The sequence below is a fragment of the Primulina huaijiensis genome, chromosome 16, assembly GCF_012295235.1.
Source record: "Primulina huaijiensis isolate GDHJ02 chromosome 16, ASM1229523v2, whole genome shotgun sequence".
Taxonomy (NCBI): Eukaryota; Viridiplantae; Streptophyta; class Magnoliopsida; order Lamiales; family Gesneriaceae; genus Primulina; species Primulina huaijiensis.
Genome location: NC_133321.1, coordinates 4,245,619 through 4,259,576, shown reverse-complemented (window position 1 = coordinate 4,259,576; position 13,958 = coordinate 4,245,619). Strand labels below are relative to the sequence as shown.

Below are 13,958 nucleotides of genomic sequence, written 5' to 3'. Positions count from 1 at the left end.
ATCACTGATTCTCTTCAAATAATCCTCAAATTTCTTTGTGATATAGGCGATGGACTCCTCACAAAGATCTGATTCATTAACCTCTTGGGATATTTGAAGAAGATCGTTATAAGAGTCATTCGAGACTTGGAATGCAATTATCTTCCCCTTATCCTTCTTCTGCATGTCCATGTTCATTTTGAAGGTGCGAAGTGAACTGATCAAATCTTCCAAAGTCATCTGAGTCGTGTCTTTAGCCTCATCTATTGCACAAATTTTTACGTTGATTCTTTTGGGCAAAGACGGAGAACCTTGCTAACTAATCGTTCATTAGAGATGGGGTCCCCAAGACTGAACGCCTCATTAGCAATTTCCCGTAGGCGACGATCATAGTCCAGTATATTCTCGGATTCTTCCATCCTCGTATTCTCGAACTTGGAAGTAAGCATTCTCAATCTAGTTCGTCGTACACTCTCAGAACCTTCACAATGTCTTTGGAGAGTATCACATCCATCCTTAGCAGAAATACATTTTGTAATCAAACTGAACATGTTCATGTCGACTAAAGTGAATAATGCATTTAAGGCCTTTGAGTTGTAATTCGAACTCTGCACTTCATCTGCAGTCCAATCAGTTTCCGGCTTTGGCAAGCTATCACCTTCTTGATATATCTTCATCGGTGAAGTCCACCCACTGATAACACGTTGTCATGCCCGTTCATCTATGGATTTTATGTAATATATGCTTTTGACCTTCCATAGGCTGTAGTTGGTTCCGAAGGACTGGTGGTCAAAGTGCTGCGTTTGTAAGTGATGTGTCCATTTAAATATTTCTGTGAAACCAAACAAAAACTAAAATCAGCACTTAATATATCAAGAGTAGACTCTGATACCACTTGTAAGGAATATTGCTTGACAGATGTGAGTTCATATGACAGTAGTAGTATAAGATTGTAAATTTGTGTTTTATCAGAATTAAGTGTTGTGTTGAATATTACAACATTTCATACATCATGCAGCAGAATATTAAAGTTTGTAACACAAATTGACTTTAAACAAATACGATGGACAAGATTAAATTTGCACAAGTATAAATACTTTTATACTTGTGCGGTGCGGTGCCTCTGGGCAAAAATTAATCACTATAAAATCAATGAGTTTACACGAAAACAATATCAATAGTGATTATTACTAAAATCAATTTTCTCAACACGTTCAGAAAATAAATGTTTTCTAAAAAACAAATAACCAGAATAAAACTTATTCAAAAAAGCCAAAGCGTGATGCCAAAAACTGGAGCAACAAAAATGATCTTCAGCCAACTTCGTCACTGATGTTGTCTGTAGATGTCTCCAACAATCAAGGCAACACGTAGCATCAGCACTTGTTCGATCAGCAGCAACCTTGTATATTATTTTCTCTAAAGCTTATGGTGTACAAAGGTGCAATAGTATGTATGTGCTTCTGCGTAAATAGTCCACACCATTGCATGATATGAATCCTCTTATTTATAGACCTAGGGCTTATCAACAAGGAAACCCACACAATATGGAAAGTAAGATTTTATTAGAAACAAACTCTTTTTAAACAAATATATCATGTCACAAAAATCTTAACATAAATATCTCATTAATTATCACAATATCTAGAAAGGCAAAACCATATTTAAATATTAAAAATCAAATCAACAAGGAAAAATTAGTCTTGGAAAATAAATTTGATATGAAAATTATATTTCCCTTCAAACACTTTATTTTTTTTCGAAAACTTGAGTTGTCTTCGAGCTGACCTTAATAGTCGTTAGCTACCAAAGCCCTTTTTCTCGACACGCTAGATGTAGCTAGACACTTGAAAATAATTTTTCGAAGTGCAAAAATGTTCAACTGAATCTAATGAATAGCTATATTTCACTTGACTTTGAATTTGACAAGTTGAGCTGGTAAAAAAAGTGAAGAAAAAAATAACAAAAATAGCATAATATCTATGATTTATTTTTATTTTAAAAAAAAACACTTTAAATACTTTAATAAAAGGTAGAATGAACACTTTTAACTCTATTTATTTGCAAACTTTTATTAAATCAAGTTTAAGTCTTCTAAAAACCTATACATGTTCAAAGCCGTAAATTTACATATAATATAATAATATTTTACTTATCACGCAAGTTTCGATATTAATTAATGTAAAATGATATTATATATAGTTTAGTTTTTTCATCGACATTTTTTTTTTGTATTTTTAAATACAATGATACTATTATGAGTACCTTTGCTTAATCAAATTTTAGTAATTCTAATTCTTTATATATTATGTTTCTTAATCATATCTAACAAATTGTGTTAGAGATAACATCACAAATTCATGGTCAAACAGTCGATATAATCGTAAATATTTAACAAAGAATAATTATTTACGCTAATAAATTTTTACCAATATATTATCAATATTTGGGTAACTATATATATGATTTTTGTAGAGGCCTGTATTTCGTATTTGTAAATTTGCGGAATTATTTAAAATTTTTCTTATTAAAAATAAATAACATGCTTCATTCATAAAATAAACTGATAAAAAGTTTAATGTTACAATAGCAGCGGAAATAAATATTTGTTTCAAAACAACAACTTAAAATAATTCATCGTGATAAAAATGAGTTTGCATAATAATGATAAATAAACTGAGGCATGAGTTCCTCGGGTTCTTACTATTGCCGACCCAAGCTAGCTCACTAGTCCCCGCCCCCGGTCTCGACCTCATCAGTACCTACAACAATCAAGTCTAGTGAGTCTAAAGACTCAGCACGTATATATTATGGATAACAAGTAAATATATCAAAAAATCGCATGCAACGTAAAAATATCATATCGTAAAGCGTAACATAAAAATCGTGTCATGAGTAATTATAAATACGTGCATAACTGAAAATCATACGTAAAATGTTTGCTCGATAGAGCCCTGTCCTAAAATAGCATATCATAATTTTCTGTTGAGAATATGTTCTACGCAAGTGGCCCATAACATAACATAACATGAATCGTCTGATCAGACTAAACCACAGTATACTGGGCGGTAGAGATCATCACAGCCCTTGGACTGGATATCCGTACCCATAAATGATCACGAACCGGTCGTAAGTCACCGGGTGAAGTAATAATCCCATAAGCTGAATCCCATGAGCATGAGGTGGCCACAAGACATATAGCATATATCTCAAAATAAACATTTTTTTATTTTTATGCACGTAATATAATTAAAATCCTGTTTTATTTTACCGAATGGGTTGGATCGTTACCAGGCTCGCTGCGACCTAATTCTAACATGAGGATCATGCAAATAAACTTAACTTGACCAACTCTTCATAACTGAACCAAAAACGAGACAATTACGCCCAACAAACTTGGTATTCAACCATGGTTTCATACCAACCTGAACCAACATTGAACCATCGTTTAGCCATGATTAAATTACACTTAAAATACTGTAAGACATGACCCTAGGCTGTAGTACACGAAAAAAATGTGAATGGTGGCCAAAATCATGAAACACTCTTTCGAGGGTCACTTTGGCACATTGCACCGTAAATTCTCGTACGACCTCTAAACTTAACCAAATCACAAGCGGCCAAAAACATTACCTTTCTAACTCAGTAAGGTACTGTCCAGTCCAATGCCATAGGCTAAAAGCCAACCGATAACTCAAACGACACCTCTGAACCGAACCCCAAGTTGCTGTCCAATTACAGCAACAGCGCATGTGCTTGCATCGCTTCGTTTGCGAGGCTATTGGCCATTGGGGCTTGAATCACCGACCAGAGCCTCTTACCAACATCCTAAGGTATGATTTGAACCATGGCTAAGGGCCCTAGGCCATCCAAAATCCAAGCCACACCCGAAACAACGCCACACTCCCACCCGAGAGCCAAGCTGTGCATGCGTGGGGGTGTAGCGCTTCTCTTGCTGTCTTAGTCACTCCAATGGCCATATGATCGACCATGGCTTGATCTAGATATCATGAGGTATTGTTTGAACCATGTCTAAGGGCTAAAAACCCAACCAAGATCCACACCAAACCTCAAAACCGAACCAACTCACACACAGAAAAATCAGAAATCGAAACCGTGGGACACTTGCATTGTTTTAATTTTAAAACCGATTGAACCATGGACCAAGCCTTGAAAAGCCGACTGGGTCACGTCTTAGACATACTAGGGAAGAGTTCTAATCATGGTTACAGGCCCTAGGCCAACCAAGATCCGAACCCTCGCCTTAGACAAGCAAGAATCAGAAATTGAGACAAGAAATGGCAGCTATGAAAGGTTGCTATCAAATGCGTGTTTCTGTGGCGATCGAACTCGAACCAATGGACCAATCTCTTCCTAACACACCCTATAACAATCCTAGATGCAGCCTTGAATGTCTGGAATCGAGCCCAACCCTGAAATCATCAAAACAACAAAACCGTGAAGGCACAATGAATGAGCCGAAAATCTGCACAATATTTTCGAAAATGTTGCTGTCCAAAAATCGGTTTTGCTTCGTGATTCATGCACATATGATGTTTTAAAATAATAATATGACTTGATTGAAGAGCAAAAGATAATATAAACATGCCTGGAAATTTGTTTGAAAAGAAAACAAATTAATACGACGACAGGGCGCAGCGGAGACGGACCAANAGACATAAAAGAATTTATTTACTACTTATCTCTAATTAATTAATTTCNACTGAAAAGATAAAAACTAAAATACTGCGTAAAATAAATAATAATAACTCAACCAATTTTAAAAGAATGGATTTAAATCCTCATGCATAAAAATCATTTTTAATTTAAATAATAGTAATTATGCATGGTTTATACGTAGTCTGATTTAACGGGTTCTACAATTTTAGTTGTAGCTTCGTTATATCATAACATGTCAGCGGCCAAGAATAATTATTTTTTTATGTGATTCGTTATTGTGGATTAAAACTTAATATTATTATTATCTTGTATTATTTATTGTTTTGAGAAATTAAATGAATTTGTTAAAACAATAAATGACCAAAATGAATTATATAAACTACACAAATTAAATCAATGTAATCTTTCACTTTTTTATTTTTGAATACACAGAACCATGATACCCGAATAACATATAATTTGACAAATTGAGTAATCTACGAAAATGTACAACGAGCCGAAAACTTAGTCCAAACTAAATAAATAGATTTAATAGCCTATGTAGAAATTGTAAATTTATAACAAATTATCGAAATATTTTTTTGATAATTTTATTTTTGCATAATATCTATACAACTGAATTTCGAAGGTACTATATAAAACAGGCATGGTAATGTTTGTATAGTGTTTTATGTTAATTAAGATATATTTGAAGTTCATCCAATAATAGAGACATTTGAAATTCATTCTACTTTATGTAAATAAGTAAGATATAAATTTAGGATTCTATCTATTGTCTCATTTTTAACAATAAAATAATCGAAATACATGTTGTTAATTAGACGTTTATTATTTTCTTGTTTTAAAAGTTGGATAATTGTCTTATTTGTTTTTTTTGGATATTTTGTTAACTTTATCTTAGAATATTGAGATAAGATTTTATTTGAAATACATTCTATTTTTTGTAACTAATTCTTTGATATTTGATGTTAAATATCTCACATTTTATGAAAAAGATATATGCGTTTGTTTAGATAAGATCGATGAATATGTACTGAAAACGTTTCTAGGTTCGTGCTGTAAATTTCCTAAACCTTATATCTGATAGTGATGAGATGCATGTGATATTTGTTTAATTTTCTGAGGAGGTTTCGTGAAGGTAAAGACTTGATAATGCCTACATTATGTTTTGAAAGTATAAGTTGAAGTGCGCGACTTTTGGAGAACTTTTGGAGACAATAGATAGAATCCTAAATTCATATCTTACTTATTTACACAAAGTAGAATGAATTTCAAATATCTCTATTATTGGATAAACATGAAATCTATCTTAATTAACATAAAACATTATACAAACATTACAATACCATAAATTTACTAAATTAATAATTTCATAATTTTTTAAAATTTAAGTATAGCTGAATTTCACCCACTAAATTTTCTTATTGCATCCAAAAAATTTGGTGTCGTGTTTTCGAACTATGATTATACATATTATTTTCGCTCCCAATAATTGAAATTTTATTTATAAACTAAACACGTTTATTTTATCTATTATTTGCCCGAAATTTTGCCTCTTTTCACGCTTTTTATAATCTTCGAAGCTAAAACCTGAACAAAAATAACTAGTCAAAAAATGCACACCAAGTGAAATACATAGGCTTCATTCAATCACCAAACTTGGATTACATTTATCTATCTTGTTGATTTCTTGAGATTAAGAAAAATAAAAAGTGCTAGCAACTTTACCAGAGTGGCCTGCGCTCCCCAGACCAGCAGACATTCGATTTTGTATGCTGGTACACCAAGCTGTTTATCCAATTCGTGATGTGATGTACATTTTAATATGCACAGATAGAGGTAAAGACTTGCCAATCAGTCTGGCTGACGCTATTTGTGGTCAAACAAACACCTCCGAATACTCGTTGCGATTTCACCGACTCTCTGAGGGTGGAGAATGACTACACATACCCCCAAACAAACACCAAATGCCGCCACTGCCATGATAAAAGGTCGAGAAGCCCAAAGTGTCCCTGTAAACAACATGCGACCAGAGTTTCTAGGCCTTTCGTGAAGATTAAGGTTCATGACTACCTGATGGTTCAAAAGAGGAGCTTTGGCACTTTCGTCTTGAGCTGGCGAGAACTCTTGCACCCAGGGAACATTCTTCAATGTTTTCTCCAAGGCCTGAAACACATACGGCAGCAAGAAACAAGATACATAAGTTGGATAATCGTTCCAAATAAGAAAAAAAATGCCTTCAAAAACATCATGAGAGTAACCAAAGCTTTCAAGTGAAGTCCACCTTACATATTTTATTTTAAAACGTCTGAAAAGTTGAACTCGCCAAAGAAAGAGCAATCACGTTGGTTTTAAGATATGCCAAGAAATCCGACACCCTTACCTGATTGGTAGTTGGGACAACAGCATGTCTATTATTTTGAAAGGTCTGATCGAGTATATTTCTTGAAATATCCATACTTTTTCGTAATAGCTTCATATCAGAATCAGCATCTCCGTCGATCAAATTGTCATCAACCACATCTTTAATGTATGAAAATACTCTCCCTAATACAACGGATGAATCATTTTCTATCAAAAAGTTCAGTAAATAGTCAAATCTTTGTATGTGATGAGAAGTCAACTTTTGCTCCGACGCAGGTTTCTTGAGCAACCAAGCTACTTCTAAAACAAATTCGGAGAACCGTGCTTGTCTTGAAGTAAAAACTTCACATGGAGATCTTGAAGGAGATAATTTTTGTTCTTCGGAGGTGATAAGTGCGTTGCAATTTAGTTGCAGGATCTCCATTTCTGTGCATGTTTCTTTGTTCCCCACGAGAATAGGAATGAAGTTGGACAAGCCAGACTCATTTTCGACCTGCACAAGGAAATCAAAGAACCATTATCATAATGGCACAAGTCCTCGCTTGTTCTAGCAGCTCCAGTCAATTTCACAGTCAAAATCCATATACAAGGATCTCTATCATATGATTATAAATCCATTTCCCAACCGTCTTCTTAATGCAACGTCCCTTTAATGTCAACTAGAGCTTAGCTTGCATTAAGAAAAACAATAAAATAGATACAAGAAAAATAATTTTTGGCAGTCAGCATACAATAGAACTAGCCATTCCAAATCGAATGGGGATAGACATCGTAATATAGAAACAATAGATCTAGCCAAGTCCCAACTCCACAAGTTTAAAATAAATGAATTCCCAAGTTTCTCTGGATACTCAATGAGAAAAAATTTCATATTTCCACATGATTTATTAATAGTTCAACTGGGAGTCATCAAAAGAGCATGCTTCAATAAACTTTTGAAGTGATGACCAAAGATCCAGATTGTGCATGCCCGAAGCTCTAGCACGATAAAAAGTGTCCATTGTCAGAAATTTAAGCATTAAGAATAGTTGTATAATAGAATCAAATGCATATCTCACCTCAAGAAAAGCTGGGCCAAAAAGATCCACATCAGTCTGAGGCACGTATATCTTCACCAATTGATGGTCGAAACTGTCATTCTCACCTTTCTTACAGCAGGCAGATGATACACAAATGTCATATGCCAGATATTTCCCAGCAAACGACAAAAGAAACCTGGTCAACAGATACCAAGTAAATAAAATTAATAATTGTGAAATTGTTCATCCACTCTAATATATGAACATCTTGTCTAGCCAAGGCTCGGCTGTTAGCGCTCTCGGCCACAGTTTATTGCATCTGGAATGCACAGAATTCAAAACTATTTGATAATGTTGACTTATCTGTTGATTATTTATTGCACGAGATAAAAGTTTTTACTTTTCACTGCCTTTATAGTTTGTATCCTCAAGTTTTCACACTTGAGTGCTTGACACTTGAATATTTTGTCTGTAATAAATATTTTTTATTAGTGATTTTAATTTACCGATAAAAAAGCACTCAATCATAGTTAAAACACTTTTAAAAAATGCAACTGCACCAAGCATGTCTTCCCCGTAAATCTTGTTCAAAATATAATTTGAAGCAAGCATTCCAGAGAGCATTTTTATAACTCATATTGCAACTCCACAAAATGGTCAATTATCATAACTTCAGACAAGATTTGTAAAACCTCATTATTATCTTCAACGATTACATGTCTATATTAATCTCACAGTTCCATCAGAACGAACATAAGAAACCACTCCTAACATTGCCCAATCAATGTAGTTGATCCATCCTAATGACGTGTCAACAATCTATTCACAAATCAATCTCAATCTCACATACTAGTAAAGCATATCATCCATCTTAATTGCACATGGAACCTCACCTACGTATAACTCTTAACATGGATCCACCCAATCCCAACAAAGCTTGCTTTCTTTCCTCTTCACCCATCAAATTTGCTTCATAAAATCTAATGCATTGTTGCATATCTAGCCATTACATTTTCATACGAATAACATCATGCAAAGAATCAAAGTTGATGAATAAAAGAGCATACTTCATGCCTTTCCACAAATTAAAGATGGAGATAACGGTCGAATATAAAGAAATTAATAGAATCAGATATAACAAACACACCGAAATCTTGGTTGGAGTAGATTACTTCCACAAGCTACAAACTCCATAGGCCTGCCAGCCTCGAAGCAATTTGGATAGACATAATGAAGCTTTGGAGCTCGATCTTTCACCGCAACCTTCATTATAGAGGCTGCATCTGTTCCATAGGATCCAATAATATGTTAGGAATGCATTAAATGAATTGGAAAATCTTCAGCAAAATGTTGCAAAATAATAGCAATAAAGATATTATCTTCCATAAATTTATTTCGTTCCACAAAAGGTGTTGCATTTATTCCTGCTCGCTGGACTGAGTAACAAAATATGATAAATTATTATACCATTGTTATCAGAAAAGTCAAACAATTTATAGATTATTTATCGGGATATCATTCAAACCTAATTATATGTGCCTGGTGTACCTACACAAAAGGTGACAGTATTATTTCACCATTTCTTATTCAACCTCATAAACTCTTTACGACATGATCCTGGGTTGAAAAATCTATATGGCAGCGGTGATAAAAGCTTTGAGTAGGATTTGTTCAACGGTTGATTGTTTGTCATTGCGTAAAACTCCAAGGACACGAAGATTGACTTATTGTAATTGTGATCGACATGTCAACCAAAGAGCTGAGACAAGTAGGAGGAAAGGGAATACAATAAATATAATCAGCTGTTATCGATCAAACAAATAGTCCGCCATAGTTGGAACATTTTGCAATGTTCAACATAAATAAGCAAGCAAATACTCGTAAAAAAATTTCTATTAACAACTTTGTTCGTAAAATAAATAAACAAGATTAATCATAAAGGTAGATAACACCAAGTTTATGAGCAAAAACGACATGATAAAATTAATATGTTACAATGCAAACTAACCTTTTGTGACACGGAAAATCTTGTCATTTAGATACACAAGCATAGTACCTCTTCCAAACAACATATTTCCTGGTGGTGCAACAAGGCCTTTTATAAACAGAGATGGTTCTTCCAATAACTGATCATTGCAAAGACATTAAACAATTAGGATATATAAAGGATGCTAGCCATTCCTTAACTTCACAAAAAAGTTAAAACCACACATGGCTAAGCTAACCATTTGCAAAGTGGAACAAACAATCTTACAAAAAATGATCATTTAGTTTATGAAGTAACTCGTGACACATGGCTAAACTAACCATTTGCAAAGTGGAACAGACAATCTTACAAAAAATTATCATTTAGTTTATGAAGTAACTCGTGACGTCAACAGAAACTGGATAGTGAAAAATAGGCATCAAAATTATTAAGTTATCCATAGCAAAAAGAATAAGTTTCTGACTACCTTAAGCCACATTGGCTTTGGCATTGCGATAAAAGCCGTCAAAATTGTACAACCTGGACGGATATATCCCTCCAATTCAACAGGCATGCTAGCCAACCATTGAAATATCTATAGAAGAATCAAGCATGTTAAAGAAAAATGTTTGTCTGCTTGTCTAATTAACACAAAATATAGCTTTAAGGTACCTGATTTCGAAGCCGTCGAGGAAACTCAGCTGGATTCCAGTCGTAGAGCTTGAAGGAGATTCGGCCAGAAGGGCACTGCCAGAGAGTTTAATCATTGCAGATTAATCCAAGCTAAGTTAAAAAATGAAAAAAAATAGAAGACATAATAAGGCTCCAAGGCATTGGACATACCACAGAGCAAAACATGCTCCTGTTTTCATGGTATGCTGGGGAGTGTTTATATTTTGAATTCTGTTTCTCCTCCTCTAGATTTGCTTCACCTGAAGCACCAAATGATACAACACTATCATTCTGAAGATGTTGGGAAATGAGAGCTGAGCCTCGAGGTGAGACACGTCCATCTAACTCCACCATTGTCGGTCTCTCTTCTGTCTGACTGCTCACACATACATTATCTGCCGCCAATCAAATATCAATTAGACCGCCAACAGCAATGCTAATTGTAAATATGAACAGTGGTAGAAAAGCAATATCACCACACAGAACAACATTTCTCCAAATATATAACTGGAAAAAAAGAGGCGATTTGATATGCTCCCATAAATACAAGTACCAAAAAAGAGACCATCCGTCCCACCAATGCATGTAGAGATAATAATAAATAAGGGCGGGAGGCAGTTGAAAGTCTTTCAATTAAGATAATTGCCAACCACCATTCCATGTGAGGTTGATATACCTTTTCCAGAGTCATCATCACCACTGGAATCGTCAACCAGACAAACAGGCTGAGGTTCCTTGCCCCCGCTTCTTTTAGAATCATTAGGTTTTCTTCGACGCCTGTTATTGTGCCGTTCTAATTTCCTTCGGCAACTGCGTTTACCCTCGTCAAAATCTAACAAAACATGAAACCTGAAAAAATAGATATTTAGATATATTAACAAGATATTCAATAGAAAATAAGTGAACAACAGTTTCAGCAGTTAATCTAATAGGAATAAACAAATTCTGAAATACGATAATGGTGTGGGAATGGAGTAGTAGTTTCCCAATGACCAAATGAAACGTGGACAATTTGTGTTGTAGAAAGCCAAGAAACAACAATCTGTCACAGGACCATTAACATTTTTAACTCAAAAATAAAAGCCACCGACTAAAAGTTCCTACGCATATTATACATATTTTCCCAGAACAGAACTTGAGTAAAGGCTAGAAAACATCAACAATAAAGCTTAAATGAAACTTATTTTTGCCATGACTAGACACTGCACATTAGAATCCGCCTCGAGAAAACTATAGTCTACACCTATAGTCGATTGGCACAGTTAGTATTCACCTTTTAAAAGTTTTAATACGAAAGAAAATGATGTATTGATAGGGACAGCAATGTGAGAAAAAGATATGAATCCATCACTGGGGATAAGTGCTTGGACTACTGTATCCACACTGACAATCTAGTCACAGCCAACCAGGAAGTAGGCAAGAATGTATCAACAACAATTGAAAGTCAATCTCCGACTTTTTAAGCTGCCCTTATTATTTACATTTCACAATAAAACACGAGGGAATCAGGTCAAGGTAAGAACCTTACTCTATAAACCTAATGGATTGCAATATTATAGTCTAGATCCTTCAATAATTGCCATTTTGTAACCGAATTCTTCTTCATTAGAGAACATTTATGGCACTAGTGAAGGGCTCATGCAGCTGCAGCAGGATTTAAAACAGGAAGTGATCATGATTTCGAACATGTTATTTCCATGAACCCTCTTAATCGAGACACGGAATTGGAAGTTTTTTCCCGATTGGTAGGGAACAGGAGATAGGATCTAGCTATAAGAAAAAAGCTTGGTATAAATAACTCACTCATTGGTCTTCCATCACTACCAACTATAATCAGCACCATATACATGAAAAAAAAACTTCTGATTGTTAATCTACAAAAAACACAACCTGTAGTGGCTTGCATCTACAGAACTTTCCTTAACAGAAGTGAAGGAGCTCACTTAAACATTGTTGGCATGCAATATCCTCATGGTCATGAATATTTTTCATTATCAAGTCAACGTAGAAAATACCATGCAAGGCAAAAAAAATCGAATTAAGCAAAATACAGTTAGATGCAGTAGTTCATTTGCACAGATCTGTAACCGCTACTGGAAACCCCGAAAAAACATAAATTTGACAACACACACGCCCCCTGAGCCCTAGATCCGGCCATCATTAATTATACCTACTTTCATAATGGTTTGTAGCATTCCTTTTATTATGCATTAATCAACCCAGAAACTAATCAAAACATATAAATATTGATCAAAGAATTTACTTTCCACATTGTTGACAATATCTCTTGTTCTCCCCATCAAGAACCACGGTACTTGCATTTGCACAACGCAAACACACCCGATGTCGCTTATGATACCCTTTTAGCTCGCTAATATCCACCTCACAGCCAGGAACCTGGCATCGTACCTGGCTTCCACCGGCGAGCCTCGCCGTTCTTGCCCGTTTCTTCCCGGGAAGGGCACTACCAAACTCCTCCTCCTGCTGCTGCTGCTCCAATTGCTCATCCAACTCAGGGCACTCACATGGGACCCGTCCCGCCAGGAAGTTGGAGCACACCAACCTGGGATCCCTCTTCCTGATCCGACCCGGGTTCTCCTGTTGTTGGTTATGATCAAATCCGGGTTGCTCGGGTTCCAGGGAATCAGGGAATGAAACGCTGAAGTTCTCATCGAGGTTGAAATCAAGGAAATCAGACCAGTCAAAGAGCGAAGACGAGGTGGGATCGACTGGGATAGTATGAGGGGCGATGGTGGGAGTTTCGGGAAGCTCTGGCATGTCCGGCAGGGGAGATGGGTTTTGCTGCATTCTCGTAAAGAATTTTCCCTCGCCGAATCTGGGCAATCAGGGAGGGGGGAGTTGGGTAGGGAATTAGGGGTGGAAATTTATCTGTTCTTGTCCGAAATAACGAGGGTTTCGCGTTGGTGGTGGGACAGCGTTGGTGGAGGCGGCGTTAGGTGGTGACCCGACGACGTGAGACCAAGATTCCGCCAACTAAAAAGTGGCGGTACCACAATGAATCATCATTAAAAGCTTAAACAAAATGTAATGTAATTTTTAAATTTATTATTAGACTTTATTAAAATCGATTTGCATATTTCTAATAAATATTAAAACCAAATACTATTAATTAAATTAAAATTTAAAACACGCCAATTTATTTAACTAATGTAAAATTGTAAATAAATAAACATATTTTGAATAGGTCTTTTGTGAGACGATCTCACGAATCTTTATCTGTGAGATGGGTCAACCCTAACGATATTCACAATAAAAAA

General features: G+C 35.3%; 1 protein-coding gene across 1 annotated transcript; it reads right to left on the bottom strand.

The window, feature by feature from the left end:
* Positions 1-6,286: 6,286 nt before the first annotated feature.
* LOC140961336 (squamosa promoter-binding-like protein 7) lies at positions 6,287-13,686 on the bottom strand. The gene is made up of 10 exons (XM_073419795.1): positions 12,944-13,686; positions 11,357-11,529; positions 10,852-11,075; positions 10,681-10,755; positions 10,496-10,603; positions 10,051-10,168; positions 9,190-9,325; positions 8,082-8,238; positions 7,043-7,516; positions 6,287-6,825 (listed from the first exon to the last, which is right to left on the bottom strand). Exons 1-10 carry the CDS (start codon positions 13,486-13,488, stop codon positions 6,529-6,531), a joined length of 2,307 nt encoding a protein of 768 aa, XP_073275896.1. The 5' UTR covers positions 13,489-13,686; the 3' UTR covers positions 6,287-6,528.
* Positions 13,687-13,958: the final 272 nt, after the last annotated feature.

What these genes read in the sequence shown, in the direction of transcription:
- LOC140961336 (XM_073419795.1), bottom strand. Translation starts at nt 13,488, where the DNA reads ATGCAGCAAAACCCATCTCCCCTGCCGGACATGCCAGAGCTTCCCGAA. An exon ending in CTACTCCAACCAAGATTTCG is followed by an intron (nt 8,239 to 9,189) that starts GTGTGTTTGTTA and finishes TCTGTTGACCAG; the next exon opens with GTTTCTTTTGTCGTTTGCTG. An exon ending in TTGTCCCAACTACCAATCAG is followed by an intron (nt 6,826 to 7,042) that starts GTAAGGGTGTCG and finishes TATGTGTTTCAG; the next exon opens with GCCTTGGAGAAAACATTGAA.